Source organism: Erinaceus europaeus, chromosome 6, assembly GCF_950295315.1.
Source record: "Erinaceus europaeus chromosome 6, mEriEur2.1, whole genome shotgun sequence".
In the NCBI taxonomy this organism is placed as follows: Eukaryota; Metazoa; Chordata; class Mammalia; order Eulipotyphla; family Erinaceidae; genus Erinaceus; species Erinaceus europaeus.
Genome location: NC_080167.1, coordinates 10,912,368 through 10,930,444, shown reverse-complemented (window position 1 = coordinate 10,930,444; position 18,077 = coordinate 10,912,368). Strand labels below are relative to the sequence as shown.

Genomic DNA, 18,077 nt, shown 5'->3' with positions numbered 1-18,077 from the left:
AAATAATTACATAAATACTTTGTCTAATAGTCTCGCTTCTTTATTATTATTATTATTATTCAACCTGGTTATTGCATGTACAGGAAAGAGAATTGTCACACGGGGACAACCAAAAATCCCGCTACAGATGAGATTAAAATAAATTCATTGTGTGGTGCTCCCCCCCTTCCTTCCCTTTCAATCCTCCAGCCCCCTTGGTGTTAGAGGGGAGAGAGTTGGGCAAAGGGTGTGAGAGAGAGGAGGAACATGCTCTCTCCCTAAAAGCAAGCATTCAAAATAAAAATCACAAATACAACGACCATGGTGGAACATGCAAGGAGACCTAGAGTAGCTCTCAAACCATCACAAGAATATGAAAAAGACACAGATTCTCTTAATAAGAGGCTAAACACAAGGGTGGCAGCAGACTCCCCTCCCCAAACTTCTCACGAACGATGGACAACAGCTTGCTCTGAATAGTGTCCCGGCTTCAGGAACAGAATCATGTCAAGTGTGTTCATTCATCTATTCCTCGACTTTGGGGTTTTTTTTTTTTACATTTTATTTTTGTTTCCACTTGACACGGTAAAGAAAAAAAGATATATATATATATATATATATATATATATATATATATATATATATCTGCACGGGGCAGGGGGTTGTCCAATACTTGCCCATTTTTATCCCTCTCCAGTCACAGCTGGAAGGTGCACTCCACGTGTGCCTGGGCTTCCCCCCTCCCTCCCTCCCTCCCCTGCTCAGTGCAACTCTGCATCTGAGCTCCCCAGGATCTGAAGGAGATCCTGGAGGCTTCCACCAGGCCTAGAAGACCTGTTTCTAGCACATTCTCTCCAGGGAGTCCCAGGTAGGGTGGGGAGAGGGTCCCCATTCCCAAGCCAGATTCCAGCCGGGAAGGGTTCCTCTCCCTTCCACCGGCATCCGACGAAGACGACAAAGTGCATTGCAGACCGGACTGGAATGAAGGAACTTCCACAGGAGGGTCTAGGGGGAGCCACTGCGGGCCGTGTCCGGCTTGGCCTCCAGGCCACTGACTAGCCGCTGGATGCTCTGTAGTTCGCTGCTGGCCGCCTCCTTGTCGGGGCAGAGTTTGGGCGACAAGGACAGGGAGCTGGAGGACAGCGTGGAGGAGCGGCTGTTGAGTTCCGAGCCCGAGTCCAGAGCCACGGAGGCCGGGCTGGTGGCCAGGGTGGCGGCTTTGGCGTCCAGGGGCCCCGTGGCCATGGAGGGCAGGGCGGTGGTGAGCAAGCTGCTGCCGTCGGGCAGGGGCATGGGGATGGAGTAGGGGCTGTAGCGAAGCCTTGGGCGCATGGAGCTCAGGTTGAGGAAGGGGTGGCGGTGCACCGAGCTGGAGGCCGCAGCCGAGGAGGCAGCCGCAGCGGCAGCCATGTAAGTGTAGGGGTACGGGAACAGGCTTCCAAAAGGTGACATGGCCAGGCCCTGGGGGTGGGGGGGCAGAGAGAGAGAAGACACAGTCATCAGGGAGACCTGGAGGGAGCTGAGGCAAGCAGGCTTTGAGCCCCCTCCCCAAACCAAGGCAAGTCACTGAGGGAGGTGGGGCTCCTCATGCTGGTAACCCAGCATTTCAAGAAGCTGAGCAGTGCTCTGGTCTTTTTCCATTCCAAGCAAATGATAGAATATATATATATATGCATTTTTTTAAGAACAGGGAACATACTATGGGATTTTCCCCAGGATCTTTGTGATGATCACATCAGTGGGCCTGTTAGAATCCTCCCTCCTATAGAAGTCAGTGTGTGTGTGTGGAGGGGGGGGGGGTTAGACAGCATCATGGTTATAGGAAGAGATTCTCATGCCTGAGGCTTCAAAGTCCCAGGTTCAATTCCCTGCATCACCTTAAGCCAGAGCTGAGCAGTGCTCTGGTAAAAATTTAAAAAAATTAAATAAAATAAAAAAGAAAGAAAATTAGAAGTCAGTGTGTGCACCTGTGAAGCTGGACTTAGGGTCCAGTTTTCCCCCCACCCCATCAGGAAGGCTGGAAACAGGCCCACAAATTAATCCCCTAAGCACCCCCCCACACACACACACACCCCAATCCAGAGCTCCTTAAACCCATGGAAAGGGGTTGTGAGGGGGGAGAACAAAGCATGTTTGCTGTAAACTGTGTCAGATCTCAGAGCCTGACTGGTTGATGCTATAAGACTGGGAAAATGAGGCAGGCCCCCTGCTAGCTCTCAGCTACTGAGTAGCAGGAAGAAGCATGACTTGGGCCAGCCCCTCAGTGCTCTGCTCATTTGCCCAGGCAGCCCAGTGCCCACTGCCCACCTCACAGATGGTCTCCAGGAGAGGGGAGAAGCAGCAGAACCTGAAATGGATGGAGCCTTTTCTCTCCCACCCACCCCCCTTCCTCCTCTGGGCCAGCCCTGTGTCTGCTCAGAGAAGGGAGACGAATGTACTCAGACAAAACAACCAGCAAAAGCATTGCAGAAACCCCATACAACCTCTTCCTGGGGTTGGGACTTCTCCCCAGCTGCCTTGTGCCCCAGAACAGCTGTCTGAGCTGGGCATGGAGGCCCCTGGGGCCTGCTACAGCTCCCAGCTTGTCCCTCTCCCTCTCTGATATTTCCCACCCTGTGCTGAAGGCATTAACCCTTTGAGAACAGGGCTGGGTGGGGGGTAGGGGAATGATCTAGAAGATTCCAGTTACCACTCCCACTGCCAGGCTACAACATCTCCTCCAAGTCTAAACTCCTCACCCCAGGAGCCACCTCAGCCCCTAAGTTAACATTACAGAGGGGCCCTGGGGAAGGGCTCTAGTCTCTGCTGCACTCCTTCTGGGCTGTGCACCTTTGGCTAAAGCACTCAAGTCTCTGGGCCTCTGCCTTTTCAACTACAAATTGGAGGTGCTACTGACACAAGGAGTTAGAAAGAGTCAGAAGGCCCTAAGTTAAGTGTCCTGTGTTTTATTACTGCCTCCCCTACTTGGTTAGAATCCATCCTTAACCTAGGGGGTGGGGGAAATGGAGTTGGGGAGACAGCATAATGGTTCTATAGAAGGAATCTCCCGCCTGAGGCTCTAAGGTCCCAGGTTCAATCCCTGGGACCATCATAAACCAGAGCTGAGGAGTGCTCTGTTTTTGGTTTGGTTTTGGTATCTCTCTTAATTTTTTTTTTTTAAAAAGGGCTGGAGAGGGAGTTGGGCTGTAGCGCAGTGGGTTAAGCGCAGGTGGCGCAAAGCACAAGGACCAGCATAAGGATGCCGGTTCGAACCCCGGCTCCCCACCTGCAGGGGAGTCGCTTCACAGGCGGTGAAGCAGGTCTGCAGGTGTCTATCTTTCCTCCTCCTCTCTGTCTTCCCCTCCTCTCTCCATTTCTCTCTGTCCTATCCAACAACGACAACAACAATAATCAAACAACAAGGGCAACAAAAGGGAATAAATAAAATAAAAAAATAAAAAGGGCTGGAGAATCAGCATCATGGTTCTGCAAAAGACTTTCCTGACTGAGGCTCTGAGGCCCCACCAAGTTCAATCCCCAGCACCATCAGAGAAGCCAAAGGCAACAATATTCTGGTCTTTAAAATAAGCTGCCAGGCAGGGTGGAGGGGCTGCCAGGAGGGAGAAGGGTGTACCTGGGAGGCCAAGACATGCTGCTGCAGGTGGAAGGGCAGGGTGGCCGCCGATGGCCCCGACAGTCCCTGGGCGGCTGCTGCCGAGGCCATGGCCGTGGAGTCCAGGCCCGAGACACCGGTAGACGCCCCAGTCACTGTGGCCAGCAGGGGCCCCATGCCAGCAGCAGCCATGCTGGAGAAGGCTCCTCCCATGGCAAACTGGCTGGGGTGCAGGAAGAGTGGGTGGCCGTTGAAGAACTGCTGCCCGGCCAGGCCAGGGGTGAAGCCCAGGCCGGGTAGGGGGCCCTGGGCCAGGTGCGCTGCAGCTGTGGGGTCCGTGTGCACTGACAGCGGCGCAAAGGCCTCCTTGGCCGGCGGGGGGCGCGGCTCATCCGCCTTGGGCGCCCCGGGGCTCCTGTGCTCCTCGGGGGCCGGCCCGCGGGTGCTGGACGAGATGGTGGCCGGGCTGTGGCGGGAGTCCGGGGACGCCTTGTCCGGCCGGCCGCTGTCCCGGGGCCGGCCGCTGGGCTCGGCCGCGAACAGGTGCACCTTGGCCGCCGCGGGGCTGCCTTTGTCGCGGCCCGGCTCCTCCGACGTGGTGGTGGTGATCTTGGCAGTGTCGCAGGCTTCGGGGCCCGCCTCCTCTTTGCTGTCAGCCTCCGTGTCGCTCTCCCCTTCGCTGGGACACAGATCTGCTGGAGGAAGGAGGGAGGGACAGACAGGGTGTTGGGGAGGGGGTACTTGAGCTTGGTGACTTGCAGGCTGGGTGACCCAGGGCCAGCACCCTGCCTCCCTACTGAACCTCTCTGGGCCTGTTTCCTGTCTGCAAAATGGGGGGTTAAAAAACCCTAATAAAATAAAATAAAAAGCCCTCAATTCCTGCCCCTTCCACCCCATGGTGGAGGATGGAAGGTATAATATATATTTTAAATATATATTATACCTTTTTAATACATATTTTAAATTTAGCTAGGGTTGGGGAGATAACGTATGAGCGATGCAAAAAATACTTTCTAAAGTTGCCTGAGGCTCTGAGGTCCCAGTTTCAATGCCCAACACCACCAGAAGCCAGAACTGAACAGTGCTCTGGGAAATAAATACATAAATGACTTCGTTGGTGCTGACTCCTCCAGTCACCTATTATCCCCCCCTACACACACAACTAGGAGCTCTTTTGGCTGCCTTGCCTTTTCCCATTCAAATGCAAATTCACTTAAAAATAAATAAATAAATAAAAGCCTCTCACACCAAATCTATCTACATAACAACTGTCATGCAAGTTTCTGTTCTGTGGGGAATCAAGGCCTTCCACCCACATGTGAATTCTCCCCCAAAGGATTGACCAGGCAGAATCATCTTAATGGGAAATGAGACACCCCTTGCATCCCCAACCACCCCGCCCCACCAGTCCCAGACTTTGTTTCGCTCCCAGACTATTTGGGGTTTTCACCTCACCCTCTGTGGGTACCTTACCTGGAAGAAAAAAATTGTAACAATAACACAAGAAAAAAGGGGTTCTGTTTCCTGTTTAAAGCTTAAAGGATTGAAAGTCTCAAGGGTGTTCATTTTATTTTATTTTATTCACAAGAAACAAGTTTCTTTCCAGAGAGAAAAGAGAGAGAAAAAAAAAACCTTTCAAATAGTCCTCGCTCTTTAAACATAGGAAACCCACAGGATGGGGGGGGTGGAACCAACTCTTCCCTGCCCCTCCCCCTCCCCAAGGGACCCCAAGGCCCCATCCATCACCCAGGTAAAAATGGCTGCCTTGGAGCTGGGTATTCCCCCCACCACAACAACAGGGACAGGACGATGGTTTGGGGTGGGAGGGGGACAGGAAGCCCTGGCCTGGCCCATTTTAACTCAGAGTTCCAAGCTGTTGAGAAATCAGCAGTTGCTTGATTGGGGAGGGGGGAATAGGCAAATTCTGAGGGCACCCCTCTCACCAAAAGAAAATACAGAAAGACCCCACACACACACACATGCATACACACACACACACACACACACACACACACACACAGAATCCAACTTGGGGTGGGGGGAGGAGCATGCCCAGCCACCCTTTTTGAACTCTGACTCTGGTTTATAGACTTCTAGAAGGGTCTGAAGCTTTGCATGGGTGAAGAGGTCCAGGTGCATGGCCTGGCCTCTGTCTTTCCCAGGGTCTGACTGGAGGGGGGGGCAGGGAGGGAGGGAAACCAGGTGACCCAGGCTCACCTTTGAGGTTGGAGGTGCCCACGGTGGAGACGGCTGGGGATGAGGACGGGGCAAAGCAGCTGAAAGCCGCCTGTTCGCTGGAGGACTCATCAGAGGTACCATTCTCCTTCTTGTGCCTGTCTTCAAACACCCTCATGGACTGCAGGGTGAGCTGCTTTCTGTGAGGCAGAAGCCCACCCCCCTGGCATCAGAGAAGTGGCAACACCCCACCCACCCAACACCATCCCCTGAACTCTAATCTGTCCCACAGCCCCAAGCTCCCATTTTCACCCCTCTAGACATGGGGCCAGTATCACCCCACCCTCCATCCCTAGGAAGGAGGAGCCAGGCTGTTTGGGTTCAAGACCAGGATTTCTGTCAGGTTAAGGTCATCTGCCCCAGGCTGGGGACTTCTTTAAAAGCCAAAAAAAAAAAAAAAAGAGAGAGAGAGAGAGAGAGAGAGAGAGAGAGAGAGAGAGACAGAAAGGACCAGGGAAACAGGCATCTCACAGGGCCGGGCCCGGCAGCAGGGAGCACACAGACAGCCAAGCCAGTAAACTCCTGCCGGGGCTGCTGAATGAAGATTGGGAGGAAGTGCTTATTTCATGGTGTTCTTTCCAGTAATCGGTCCAGCAACACATCAATCAGAGTTGTAGGGGGAAAAAATCTATTTCAATGTTAGAAGTTAATTTTTTTTAATGCCCATACCCTCCCTAGGGGGGTAAGTTCAAAATTTGGTCCTTTTCTGGATTTCAGAAATTCTTTTGACAGTGGCTGGAGTGGGGGGAGGAGGAGGGGCAGCTCTGCTCAGTGCAGGGGTGGGGGGGCACAAATTTCTCAGGGGGGGCCACAGTCTTGTCTGAAGGCCCTTGCAAGACAAGACCAGGAGTCACAAAGTAGCCTGTAGATAAACTTATAGTCCTTTCCAGAGACTTGGCAGAATGAACGCAGAACAATCAGAAATCAAGAGGCTTTTTTTTTTTCTTGCAAAAGCAACTCTTGCTGTGGCTTTGTTTATTCTTTCCTTCCAGGTCCAGTGGACTAAAATTTGGTAGAAGGGAGCTAGGAAGTGATGCCCAAACCCTTCCCCAAAAATGAATGAAATGAGTGTCCCACCCACCTCACCCTCCCCCCAGCCTAACAAAGCAGGAAACAAACAAACACCCAATTGATTTTGAAGGTTCTCTGAGAAATAAAGACACCACCTCCTCCCCGCTCACCTTTTTTCTCTCCTGCCATTGCCAGTGTCCCGGAAACCTTTGGCAAAAGGGTTGTTGTCAATTTTCAACTGCGTGATCTAGAGAGGAAGACACAAAGCAAGAGATGATGGCCTTGGGTTCCAGAACAGTCTAAGGACCCCAGGACCAAAAAAAAAAAAAAAAAAAGTCTGCAGAGATCTGTCTGCCAAGAAGAGGCAGCTGGGTAGCCCCTCTTAGCCCCTTAAGCCAGAAGGAAAGAACAGCACAAGTTTTTTTGTTTTTTCTTTGCTGTTTGTTTGCTGAGGAAACTCCAGTGGCTTCTCTCTACATAGGAGGCCAACCCAGGGTTCTAGGCTAAAGTGAGCCTACCTGAAAAATCCTTCTTTCTCCTAGAATTTTGAGCTAAGAAGTTGTCAAAGGGACAAATTTTAAGCTTCTCTTGCTATCCTTTTTATTTTTTATTTTGGGAAGTATAACACGACTTTATATTTGTCTTAGGTGTACCATGTAGGTCTTAACACTGCACTTTCGTTTTGATTTTTTTTATATACAGTGCAATTAATCATAAAATAGGTTATGGCATACTTTCTGCCCTCCAACACACACACACACACACCATAACAACATATGCTCTAACCTTTTCCCTGAATCTAATAAAATGATTTATGGGGTTTCACTGCCCTTGCGTTGGAGTGGATCTGATTTTTTTTTTCTTTCTCTTGACTGGGAAGGGTGGGGGTGGTGGTGGCATTTGAGGAATTACAATATTGACAATTACGGATTTAAAAGGACTGAATGACCCCTGGAAACATTTGCTTTCGTTTATATACTCTGCCACAGCCATTAGGTGGAGAAAGGACCCCCCAACCCTCTTTGTCTGATCAAAAAAAAAAAAATGCTTCGTTTAATTTATTATTGTGTTCACAACTCAGATTCACAGATTCTGGATCTAGAGGAAGCAAGCAGTTTGCATGCTGTGGGGAAAAAAATAATAAGAAGCCCCAGTATGTCATCTTTCAGGTCCCTTCCCATGGTGGGGTGATAAGGGGCCTACACAACACCCCCAGAGGTAGGGAGAAGACCCATGAGTGGGATTCTTGATGTAGGAAGCAATCCCAAATTCAAAATATTCCCAGAGAGAAGACCCTGGCGTTCTAGTTCCCAGCTAAGGACACACATCCAGAAGACCCCCTCTCAGGAGCCAGAAGCCACTCAGGGAGACAGCTGACTCGGGCTTCCAGGTGTGTGACCCCCCCCCCCCACCCAGAGTGCCAAGTTTGTACTGAGGCCCAGGGGTTCTTTTGGGTTCTCTGGGGTTCTATGGTGCTCTGTCAGGCCCTAGCTGCTGAGTTAGGGACTGGGAATAGTGGTCCTAGCTCTGAGCTGTTAGCCTGTGACCTCGCAGCCACCCAACACATTCGGGGTGTGTATGTATGCCTGTGTGTGCAGCGGGGGGGGGGGGGGGGGGGCGGGGGGGCGGGGGGGGGGTTGTGCTGCAGGTCCCAGGCCTTAGGCCCAAGGAAAGAGGAAGGAAAGACTTCAGGTGCCTCAGAGAACTGGATTAGAAAGTTTTTTCAATCACATAAGGACACACACACATACACATCATAAAAAAAAAAAAAATCCAGCAGCATAAAAGGTAATAAAAACCAGACCAGCTATTCAGGAGTTCTGACTAAGGGAGAAAATGAAGTCTCCTCTGGGGGCTCTCCTCCAAAGATCCCAAATGACTTTTGCTTTAAACACACACACACACACACACACACACACACACACACACACACACACACGACTGGTTCCTTTGGAACTTTCTACCAGGTATCCCTTCCAGAAAGAAAAAAGAGAATTACCTCCCCCTACCCCACCACCACCACCACCGCTGCTACCTCCTAGAGTTAAGGGGAGGTGAGGGTAGGGTTCTAGAAGCTTCTTCTCTTGAGCAAAATTCATTAGGCATTTTTTTTCACTTAGCTGTCTTTTCACTGTTGAGTTTTGTGTGCGTGTGTGTGTATGTGTGTGTTTCCCTCCTTGTCTCACAGTTGTCCAATACTACTCTTCCCCCACCTCAACCCCATTGAAGGTCAAATCACAAATGCAAAAACTCTCAACCAGTTTATCTGCTGATTTTCTCAGGCCCCCACCCCCCGACCGCCCCCACCCCAGTAGCTTAAAGGCGGGAGAGAAGAAAAAAAATACACCCCCCCTCAGAACGCTGAGCACAGTGGTTACCTTATCATTCTGGTATGCCGTCACAGCGATGAATTCGGTTTCGGGAAACAAGTATGTCCGAAACGTACTATAAGGGAGTTTCAAGATGTCATTGGCCCGCACGATGTGGAACCGAGGCTGGTACTTGTGCATGGAGTTCAAGATAGTCTGCAGGGGCAGGGAAAGAGAAGAGGAGAGACACAAGACAAGGGACTGAGTGGCATAAACGGGGGAGTCAGAGGGGCCCCTGCCAGGCTGACTCTGTCTACCCCACCACCTCAGGTACCAAGCTAGGACCCGGCCCACCGCCTTATAGCAGCACCTCTTTGGGGGTACATTCCACTCCACAGATGTTGTCTTCCGGAAGAGTCCGAACTATTCCTCAATTTCCAAAGGGTGGCCCCCCCACCCTCACCACCTATGGTTTATCGTACCCTAGCCTACCTGAGTACCAAAACTATAATTCCCCTGCCACGTTGCGTGATCACTTGGGAAGGCCAAAGTCTTAAAAGATAGAGAAAAACATGCATTTTAATTTACAAAATGATTCAAGCCCTTTAAGCGCCCACTAATTGACGAGCCCAATCCACTTAAGGCCCTGAGAGGCTGAACTCTAGAGAGGAATATTTATTCCTTAATCAAATCAAGGGCTTCAAACGCGATCTCTGCCCGCTGAAGATATTTTCAAGCCATTCGTGTCTTCCTGGGCCTAATCTTTCTGCTTGTTCCTCGCTTATCACTCTGTTTATTTTATTGAAATGTTGGGGAGGGGCCCTGGGGCAGGGGGCAAAAGGTCTTCTGAGTGACTTTCACAAGCAACCCAAGCCTTCTGCAAGTTCCTCAGCCTCGCGCCCACTGAACACACAAGACACTCCCAACGCACACAAGTTTCACAGCAAAGGTCTCATTGACTGGCTTTCAGCAAACCTGCCTAAACTCGGCTCCTCCTGAGTAAAATTCAGGAGAAGGAGAAGATAAATCTTTTCTAGAAAGATTCATACCCTCTTGCCCAAGGAGCCTTTGAACCGTCCTCCTACCCCCTAAGAGCCGTCCTCCCCCCTCTAAAGGGCTGGTTTCAAAAAATAGGTATTGCTGTCTTAGATCTTTCAGATACCAATAGCTTTAAGATTGAATGTCTTTTTTTTTTTTTCTTTTCTTGTATCTTAAAGATCGGCTGTTAAACCTTCACTCTCAGGTAAGGCATTTATTTGCCAAGGATCTGGGAAGGCCTTGGCGAACAGTAGTTACGGATTGGGGGATACCCCCCAAGCCCCACGGCTTTGAGAACCCCAGGCCTCCCATTATGCCAAGGAGACAGTCCTCTCTCTTGGTGTGGACAGAACAAGTTTGCTCACTCAGCAACAGGGAGCCAGGGAGCAGAAACTGGGGAGCCCCGGCCTTGCTAAAGGATAGAAAAGGAACACTGGACTGGGGTGGGGGTAAAATGCAACTTACAAATCCGTGTTTGTCGGAAATATTGTTGGTGAGTTTCAGTTTGTGGAAAGTGACAACTTTTGACATCCACTGCTCCCCGGTGGCTGGGCTGTCCGGGTGGATGTACATTCTCTTTGGCATTTCAGGGTCGGCCTTACCCGCCACCATCCACCGAGAATTGTGGAATTTATATCGGCAGTCATCCGCTGCTATAATGTCCATCAACAAAATATACTTGGCTTTTTTATCCAGCCCAGAACATCTTACTTTAAATGGAGGGAACATTCGCCTACAGCAGGAAGACAAGAGAACAACGGGGAGAGGGAAGGGGAAAGGAAAATAAATCACCCAAAGGCCTAGAATATTGAAATTTTAATTTTAAACTTTCTATTCTGACTGGTCAATGAGGTAACTGGGATGTGGAAGTGTTTTTCTTCCCCAAGTAACATGTTTCTCTCTGCTCCATTTCTCTGTCTTACAGTGAGTGCCCCGCGATTCAAGACGCTTGTGTCTTTCAATTTCACGATAAGTGACGACTGCTTGCCTGTTGAACTGCTGTACACATTCCCTCTTTACAGGGAGAGGCTAGCCCTGCATCCCTTTCTAAGAAGCTTTAGTAAAATGCTTTCAGTTAAATTTGGCAACCTCCCTGGTGGAAATGTTACATTTACTTAGGAAAGAAATGCCAGCATGCAGCGCCCCCCCCCCCACACACACACCCCAACCACACACACAAATACACCAGGGGTAGACACCTCACTCCAGGGCTGGCAAAAGGAAACTGGACTTTGAAGAGTTCCCAGAGTAGATTTTACACATTGGGGTGGACTCTGAGGAGGGGCCTGATACCCCACCAGCCCAGCCTGCCGCTAAACTAACACTTCAGCTGCTCAGACCCGCCACCAAACTGCTACTTTACTCCCCAGCTCAGCAAGGCTGACCTTCTAGACTCTGGTCTTAAAAGGAAACCCTTCGCTATGTAACTGACTCTATTTTTGCGGCTGTGCAGCCAAACTGGGGCCTGAGTTAGTTGGGAAGACAGAAAGCTATAAAGATATATGTATGTATGTATGTGTGTGTGTGTGTGTATATATATATATATATATATATATATATATATATATATATATATGTTTAATCTTTCCAATCTCAGCCTTGAGAGACCCCAGTGCCAGCAAAACTTAAAATGATTCTAAATGACAGGCAGGCAGAATTCCCAAACATGGCTGAGGATATTTCACACTTGGAAAAAGTGGCGGTGGGGGGGTCGGCAAACATAATCTTCATCTGCCAAAAACTGTCTGCTGCACCAGTCTGTCCCTTGACTTGAAGGCCCATGAAATAGGGTCGGCAAACAACCCCCCCACCTTCCATTTTTCTCTGGCTCTGATAGAGGCCGATTCTCAAGGGCCTCCCACCCCTGCTCTCAGCACCAGAGTCAAAGCAGAAAGGATGAGGGGAGTGAAAGTCAGCCCCCCCCCCCACCATCACCACCTCACACAAACATACACTTGAGCCCAGAAAAAAAAAAAAAAACGCGCTGAAAGTCTTTCGCTGGAAGCATAAAGTGAAACAGATTAAAACCTTATCAACACAGAAGGATGTTTCAGAGAGGCTTGTACAGTGAACTTCCTAACACGGGGTGATTCTTGTTCTCCCAGGAAAAAATAAAAATTAAGACAATCTTTCCAGTTTGTAGGGAAGCCAGGACTAGTAGGACTCTGTGAAGAAAACCTCCCTGCACTGGGTGAGCCGAAATTTCCTGCCACCCGGGGCTGAGCCAGGGCGGCACCCAGTTCTAGAAGTAACTTTATTTTCCTCCAGTGAGGTACAACTTACTTGTGTTGGAGGAAGAGAGAGAGAGGAGGAGGAGGAAATGGGGTAAAAACAGAAATAAACTCCAAGAGTTGGGGGAGCAGGAGGTGTGGGTGGATGGAGGGGGGGGTCCTCTGTTGCTGCTGACTTACCTCCCAGACTTGGTAATGACCATCTCTGTGCCCCTTTTGTGAAACTGATCCCAGAGTTCTTTGGCCTCGAGATGCACTTTGGGGTCGTCCTCCACTTCTTCCTCGGGTTCCATGGTCTTGAGAGGCCGCAGATGAGCCTGTGGCCCCAGAGAAGAGAAGGGGATCCCGCTGTCCGCGGCCCCCACCAGCTGGTCCATGATGGGCTTGGCCAGGGCGCCCGGCAGGGAGAGAGCCGCGGCGCCGTTGGGAGGCAGCGTGAGGGCCGGGAAGAAGGGCGGCTGGTGGCCCAGCACGGCGCTCATGGCGAAGTCCGGCGCCCGGTGAGGTAGGAAGGGATGGTAGGCCATGCTCGTCCCAGGAATGACCGGATCTCTCATGGAGAGACTCATGCACCGCGGGCGGCCGCCGGGCACCAGCCGGTGGTGGGCAGACGAGTCCGCGGCTGCTGTGCGCTTTTGTTTTTGCTTTTGCTTTTAACAGCGGCACATAGTTCTTTCAAATTAAAAAAAAAAAAAAAGCAAAAAAAATCACAATTCCTGCACTTCCCAGAGAGAAGCAGAGAAGAAGAGGGTGTTTAAATGTCCTTTGGAGGAGGTGGGGTACAAAATAAATGTCGCTTTGAAAGGAGGCCGGAGGAGAAAAGCAGGCGATAGTCCCTTGCGCCCGGCGTGCTGCAAAAGCTGCTCCTGGAAGTCTGTTTCGGAAGCGAGGCACCGGCGGTGTCTACACTGGCGCCGCAGCCCCAGCCACCAGCTCGACTGCGGAGACACCTTCCAGCCCCGGATCCGGGGAAGGGGGGGAGGGTGGTTCGCACCCTGGGGCGCCCCCGGGTCTTTGTTGCCCAGACCGACGCCTCTTCTGGGAGACTTTTTCCCCCCTCTCTCTGTCTCTTCTCCACCTCTTCTTCGCCTTCTCCTCCGCCCCCCACCCCTAGCTCCCTCCCCGCGTACCCCTCTTTGCTCGTTGGGGTGCTGGGGTCGGCTTTAACAGCCAGTTGGAGAGCGCAAAAAAAAAAAAAAATCAAAGAGAAAAAAAAAAGTCTTTCCTCCGGGAGGGGAGAAAAAGAGAGACAGCGAAAAAGAAAAAAAAAATCTCTCTGAAACCCTCTTGTCCGCAGCGCTAACACAAGTTGAACTGCAACACTGGCTTCCGTTCGACCTCCTCCTCCTCCTCCTCCACCTCCTCCTCCTCCTTCCTCCGCTCCCAGCCTCCGGAGGGGTGTCTGGGTTTGAATCCGAATCTCGCTGCGCTGTCTTCCTTGTCCTAAAACGTGAGCGAATTGGCTTCCTAAGTCTGCTTCCCGGGCGCGCAGGGGCAGGGAGGAGGAGAGTTTGCACAGGAGGAGGGGGGTGGAAATGCAAGGAGGGAGAGAGAGAGGGAGAGGGAGAGAGAGCGAGAGCCAGCGCCCGAGCGGGGCGAGAGCGCCAGCAGCAGGAGGGAGGGAGCGAGCGAGCGAGCGAGCGAGAGCCGGAGAGCGAGCCCAGCCGCCCGCGCCCTCCGCCTCCGCCTCTGCGATTCCCGGGCGCCGGCCGCGCGCTGCTAGAAGGTAGGGCCGCGCGGGGGGCCGCGGGGGGCCGGGGGCCTCTTGATTGGCTCTTTGACGCTTTCGGACCAATTGTGTGGCAGCATAGGCGTGGTTTTCACAGGTCGAGTGCAGGGGGACAGAGCCGAGTTATAAAAAGAAGGTGTCGGGCGCTGGAGCCGCGGCGCTCGTGCTGGGCCTGGCCGGGTGCAGCGGGGCGCGGGGGGCGGGGCGCCCCGAGTCGCCTCTAGGTGGCCTCTCCCGGGAGCCCCGGAGCTCGCCACTCGGGCTCAGTCCAAGTCTGCCCGCCTGTTGGCCTTGCCTGCCAGGCCCTAGTCAGCCAGCCAGCCAGCCAGCCAGCCAGCCAGCCAGCCCGGGATCCGGGGAGGAGGAGACAGGCCCGGCCCGGAGAAAGGGAAGGAGGAGAGCGCGGCCGGCGCCGGGCAGGGGCGCTCGTCTCCCGCGCTGCGCTTGCCTCCCCGCCCGGCCGGCCGCCGCCCCGCGCCCCGCCCCGGGCCCTACGGAACCCCGGGGGCTGGCAGAGCCTCCTGCGAGGCCCCGCGAATGAGCTGCCCCTCGGCCTCCGGGCGCCACGGGCGGGGAGCCCCGCGGCCCCAGACACACTCGGGGCTGCGCACAGGCAGGGCGTCCCCCGTGGAGCCAAGGCTCCACCAGCACCCCGATGTGGCTGACTCTCCTTACACTCCAGCGGGGGAGGGTACTCCATTTCATTGTACCCCCTCCCCCCAAAAAAAAACACACCAAAAAACAGTGCGTACACTCATTCCCACACCCAAGTGTCCCGGGGCACCAGTAACCCCTGGACATAACTCGCGCAAAACTACCCAAGGTGTGTGTGTGTGGTGGGGGGGAGGTTACAGATTTGATATTTTTTAAAAAATGTATGAGATTCATCTGGGCTTCCGGGCACCGTCTCCCCAAATTCCACCCGAGTGTGTGTGAGAGTGTAAAAGGGGGAATTGCAAAGCGGCAGGAAAGGTTGACGCGCTGGGCCTGCCTCGGGCCGCGGGCGCTCACCTCCCGCCCGCAGGATGCGGGGCCGCGGGTCGGGGGAGGGCGCGCTGGGGGCGGGTGGGGGGTGGGTGCGGCTTAGCAGCCACTATCTTCCGCCGGCATCGCCTTATCTCTCGGTGCCTCAGTTCTTTCGGCACCCGGGGACTTATCTCGCCAGAAGCGGGGGGTGAATTTGTAAAACAAACCGTGAAACGCCCACCCCACCCCCACCCACCCCCAAGCCCAGCCCCGGGGCTGTGTGACTGGTAGCTGTTCAGGTAGGGTGGGGGCTTGGGAGAGGAGAGGGTGAAGGGGAGGGGGGAGGGAATCTGATCAGACCGGTCACTGGTCAGTTAGCTCAGGTAGCCGGGAGCAAGGCGGCGGGTCAGCCCTGCTCAAGAAGCAGTGAAATCCTCCCGGAGCGGAAAGGAGAAAGGGCTCTTTGCTGGGCCCAGGGGCTCAGGGGGGCATGGCCTAGGGCCTTGTGGGTTCCCCGCTGTGTCCCCAAGCCGAGACTCAGTAGGGGAAGCAGGAGGAGGTGAAAATACAGTTGGGCCATGGGCCCAACGGAACCGAGACTGGACCAGAACTGCCTTGACTCTCAGCCTAGTAGTTTTGACTCGCATAGTGAAGAGCGCCTGGCGCCGGGGCTGAGAATTCCCTGGAGCCACCAGAGAGAGAAGTGCTTTCTTTCTCTTTCGGTCTCTCTGGTGTCCGCTTGGCCTCTTTCTGCCCCACATCCTGGGCTTTACCAGGGAGAAAAGGGAGAGAAAAAGAGACAGTGAAGCCCTGCCTGGGTGCTTCCCAGACACTTGTGCCAGTGGAGAGGTCAGGCCACTCTTAGGTTCTAGCTGAACACCGAGGTCACTGCTGGGGCTCCCCTCCCACCAGAGCTGGTGGCAGGAACTGGGGATCCCACTGACCGCTAGATGAAGCACCTCCAGGCTCCATGTGGGTTTGCCTGAACTTGCAGGCCCTGTCAACACCCCCCCCCCCCTTTCTAGGTCCAGAGCTTCCAGATACTGGGCTGGTGGGGGGCGGTATTTACCCCGCCCCCGACATTCTGTTGGGGAAGGGACTGGCTAATTTCACTTGTAAATATCTCCACCAGCCTCCAGAGCCAGCGAGGGCGATGGCCTCACACCTCCTCTGCCCACTGGACTCGGGGCTCAGACTCCCCCCCTCCGCTTTACCCCACCCTCCAGGTCACTCTGGCCACCATGCCTGACCGCCCCCCCAGCACTAGGGCGGGAGTGTGGGGGGGTGGGGTATGGGGGAACAAGTTTGCGGGGGTCTGAACCCAAGGCGTCCACATCTCCCTAATGGTCTGCAAACTTCCGTCAATTACGAGCGACCTCCCAGGCCGGAGCCGGCAGGCTAGTGTCGCCGCTGAGGCCGCGGTCACCAGGGATCAAACGCGGGAAGGTGCGAACTCTTTGTCTCCGCGGGGCCGCCTCGCCCCCCCCTCCCGGGGGGCGATAAACCCACTCTGGCGCCGGCCATGCGCTGGGTGATTAATTTGCCAACAGACAAAAGGGGCCTCGTGGCCGCTGCGCTCGGGTTAAACAGTGGCCAGCACGCCCCGCAGACCCGAGACCCGCGCCAGGCTCGGCTGCTCCGGGCACTCCCCAGTTAGCGCAGCCTCTACAAACACAGTTTGCAGATCCCTCAATATCTCTCTCCTCTCTGTCTTTCTCCCCTTTCCCTTGCTCAACAAAACACGCACGGGAACGAGTGCAGGAACCCCAGTCAACAGAGAGACCTGTAACTGAGGGCGAGAGAAGGGGTTCACACAGGAAGAGAGGAGGCAGATTTGGGATTTCAAAAGGACCAGGGAACAGTCTTCCACTACTTTTTGCAAAAAGCGAGATTTTTTTTTTCACTTCTCCATAGGCCTGAATTTTTTGTTTAAATTGTATATGAAAACACACACACACACACACACACACACACACCGTGCTCTGCTCGCACTGTTTAAGGTGAAAGAACTGAGCGCAAGGGACTCCAGCTTGGAGAAGAGGGGAAGCTCGGTAAACGAGGGCCACAAACACATGCGTGTGTAAAAACACCCCATTCCTCACCGCCCAGGCTGCAGAGAAACTGGCCTCCCGCTGGTTAGTAGGTCCTCGGAAGCCCCTGCAGGGGTCCCTGGGATAACTAAGGTGCCCCCTTGTCCGCCTCCAGCCACCCAGTGGAGAAACCTACTACCCTTTTGTGATCGAATGATGTTTATCTGAAGTTTTTTTAAAAAAAAAAGTGGGAGAGGAGAGGTAGGCGGGGTCGTTTACTTTGGCAAGTTTGCTGTAAATATTCTGCTGGGTCTGTGTGAGGTCTGGCCGAGGACCATCACACGCTGGGTCCCTCTTAAACTCTCACCCCGTTTGCCACGGAGACTTTGTGCTCCCCGAGGTGTCACTTGGTTGGGGTCGCCATTGACATAAGGACTTTGTCGCCAGTGTTTCTCCAGGGGGTCGCTGAGGCCTCATTAAGAAGTTTCCTACAGGGTGTTGGTCAATACAGGAACTTTCACTGGAGAGAGGCTCTTCGGGTGGCCTGAGAGTGATGGAGACGCTGCCCCCCTCCCAATGTTGTTTTGGGGTGCAGGGAGTCCAGTAGCTTTGGAGATTAACAAGATCTGAAATGGAGCCGGTGCCTGATGCCTCCCTTCCAGGCTTTCTTGGTGGGAGGGAGGTGTCTAGCCTGTGATGCTGGGTCTTCCATGAAATCTCAGTGAGGCACCCCCAAAACATACACTGGCCCTCCTCTGCTAGCTGACTCACTCTGTAGTTCTGAGCCCGCAGGAGGACTTGTCTGTGCACCTGGGAGAATGCATTTTCTTCCTAGAGCTGGGTCTCCACCTCCACCTGCCCCCTCCCCCCACATCTCTGGGGTCCAAAGGCTGCAGGATCAGTCCCTTTGAGGCAAGAACCCCTCTTTCAGCTTGATGGGGAAACATTGACTCTGGG

The 18,077-nt window shown here is 53.3% G+C and overlaps 1 protein-coding gene across 4 annotated transcripts; it reads right to left on the bottom strand.

Moving 5' to 3' along the window:
• Positions 1–671: 671 nt before the first annotated feature.
• Positions 672–12,969, bottom strand: TBX3 (T-box transcription factor 3). Of its 4 annotated transcripts, none has more exons than XM_016190703.2 (8): positions 12,576–12,969; positions 10,630–10,897; positions 9,619–9,678; positions 9,196–9,342; positions 6,988–7,064; positions 5,789–5,946; positions 3,593–4,266; positions 672–1,440 (listed from the first exon to the last, which is right to left on the bottom strand). In XM_016190703.2, exons 1-8 carry the CDS (start codon positions 12,962–12,964, stop codon positions 985–987), a joined length of 2,229 nt encoding a protein of 742 aa, XP_016046189.2. In that variant the 5' UTR covers positions 12,965–12,969; the 3' UTR covers positions 672–984. The 4 variants fall into 4 exon arrangements, with proteins under 4 accessions (XP_016046189.2, XP_007528851.2, XP_016046198.2 ...); XM_007528789.3 differs by having other exon boundaries at positions 3,593–4,263; XM_016190712.2 differs by lacking the exon at positions 9,619–9,678.
• Between the last annotated feature and the right edge of the window lie 5,108 nt (positions 12,970–18,077).

What these genes read in the sequence shown, in the direction of transcription:
- TBX3 (XM_016190703.2), bottom strand. Translation starts at nt 12,964, where the DNA reads ATGAGTCTCTCCATGAGAGATCCGGTCATTCCTGGGACGAGCATGGCC. An exon ending in GTCATTACCAAGTCTGGGAG is followed by an intron (nt 10,898 to 12,575) that starts GTAAGTCAGCAG and finishes TTCCTGCTGTAG; the next exon opens with GCGAATGTTCCCTCCATTTA. An exon ending in GGGCACCTCCAACCTCAAAG is followed by an intron (nt 4,267 to 5,788) that starts GTGAGCCTGGGT and finishes TCCTTCCTCCAG; the next exon opens with CAGATCTGTGTCCCAGCGAA.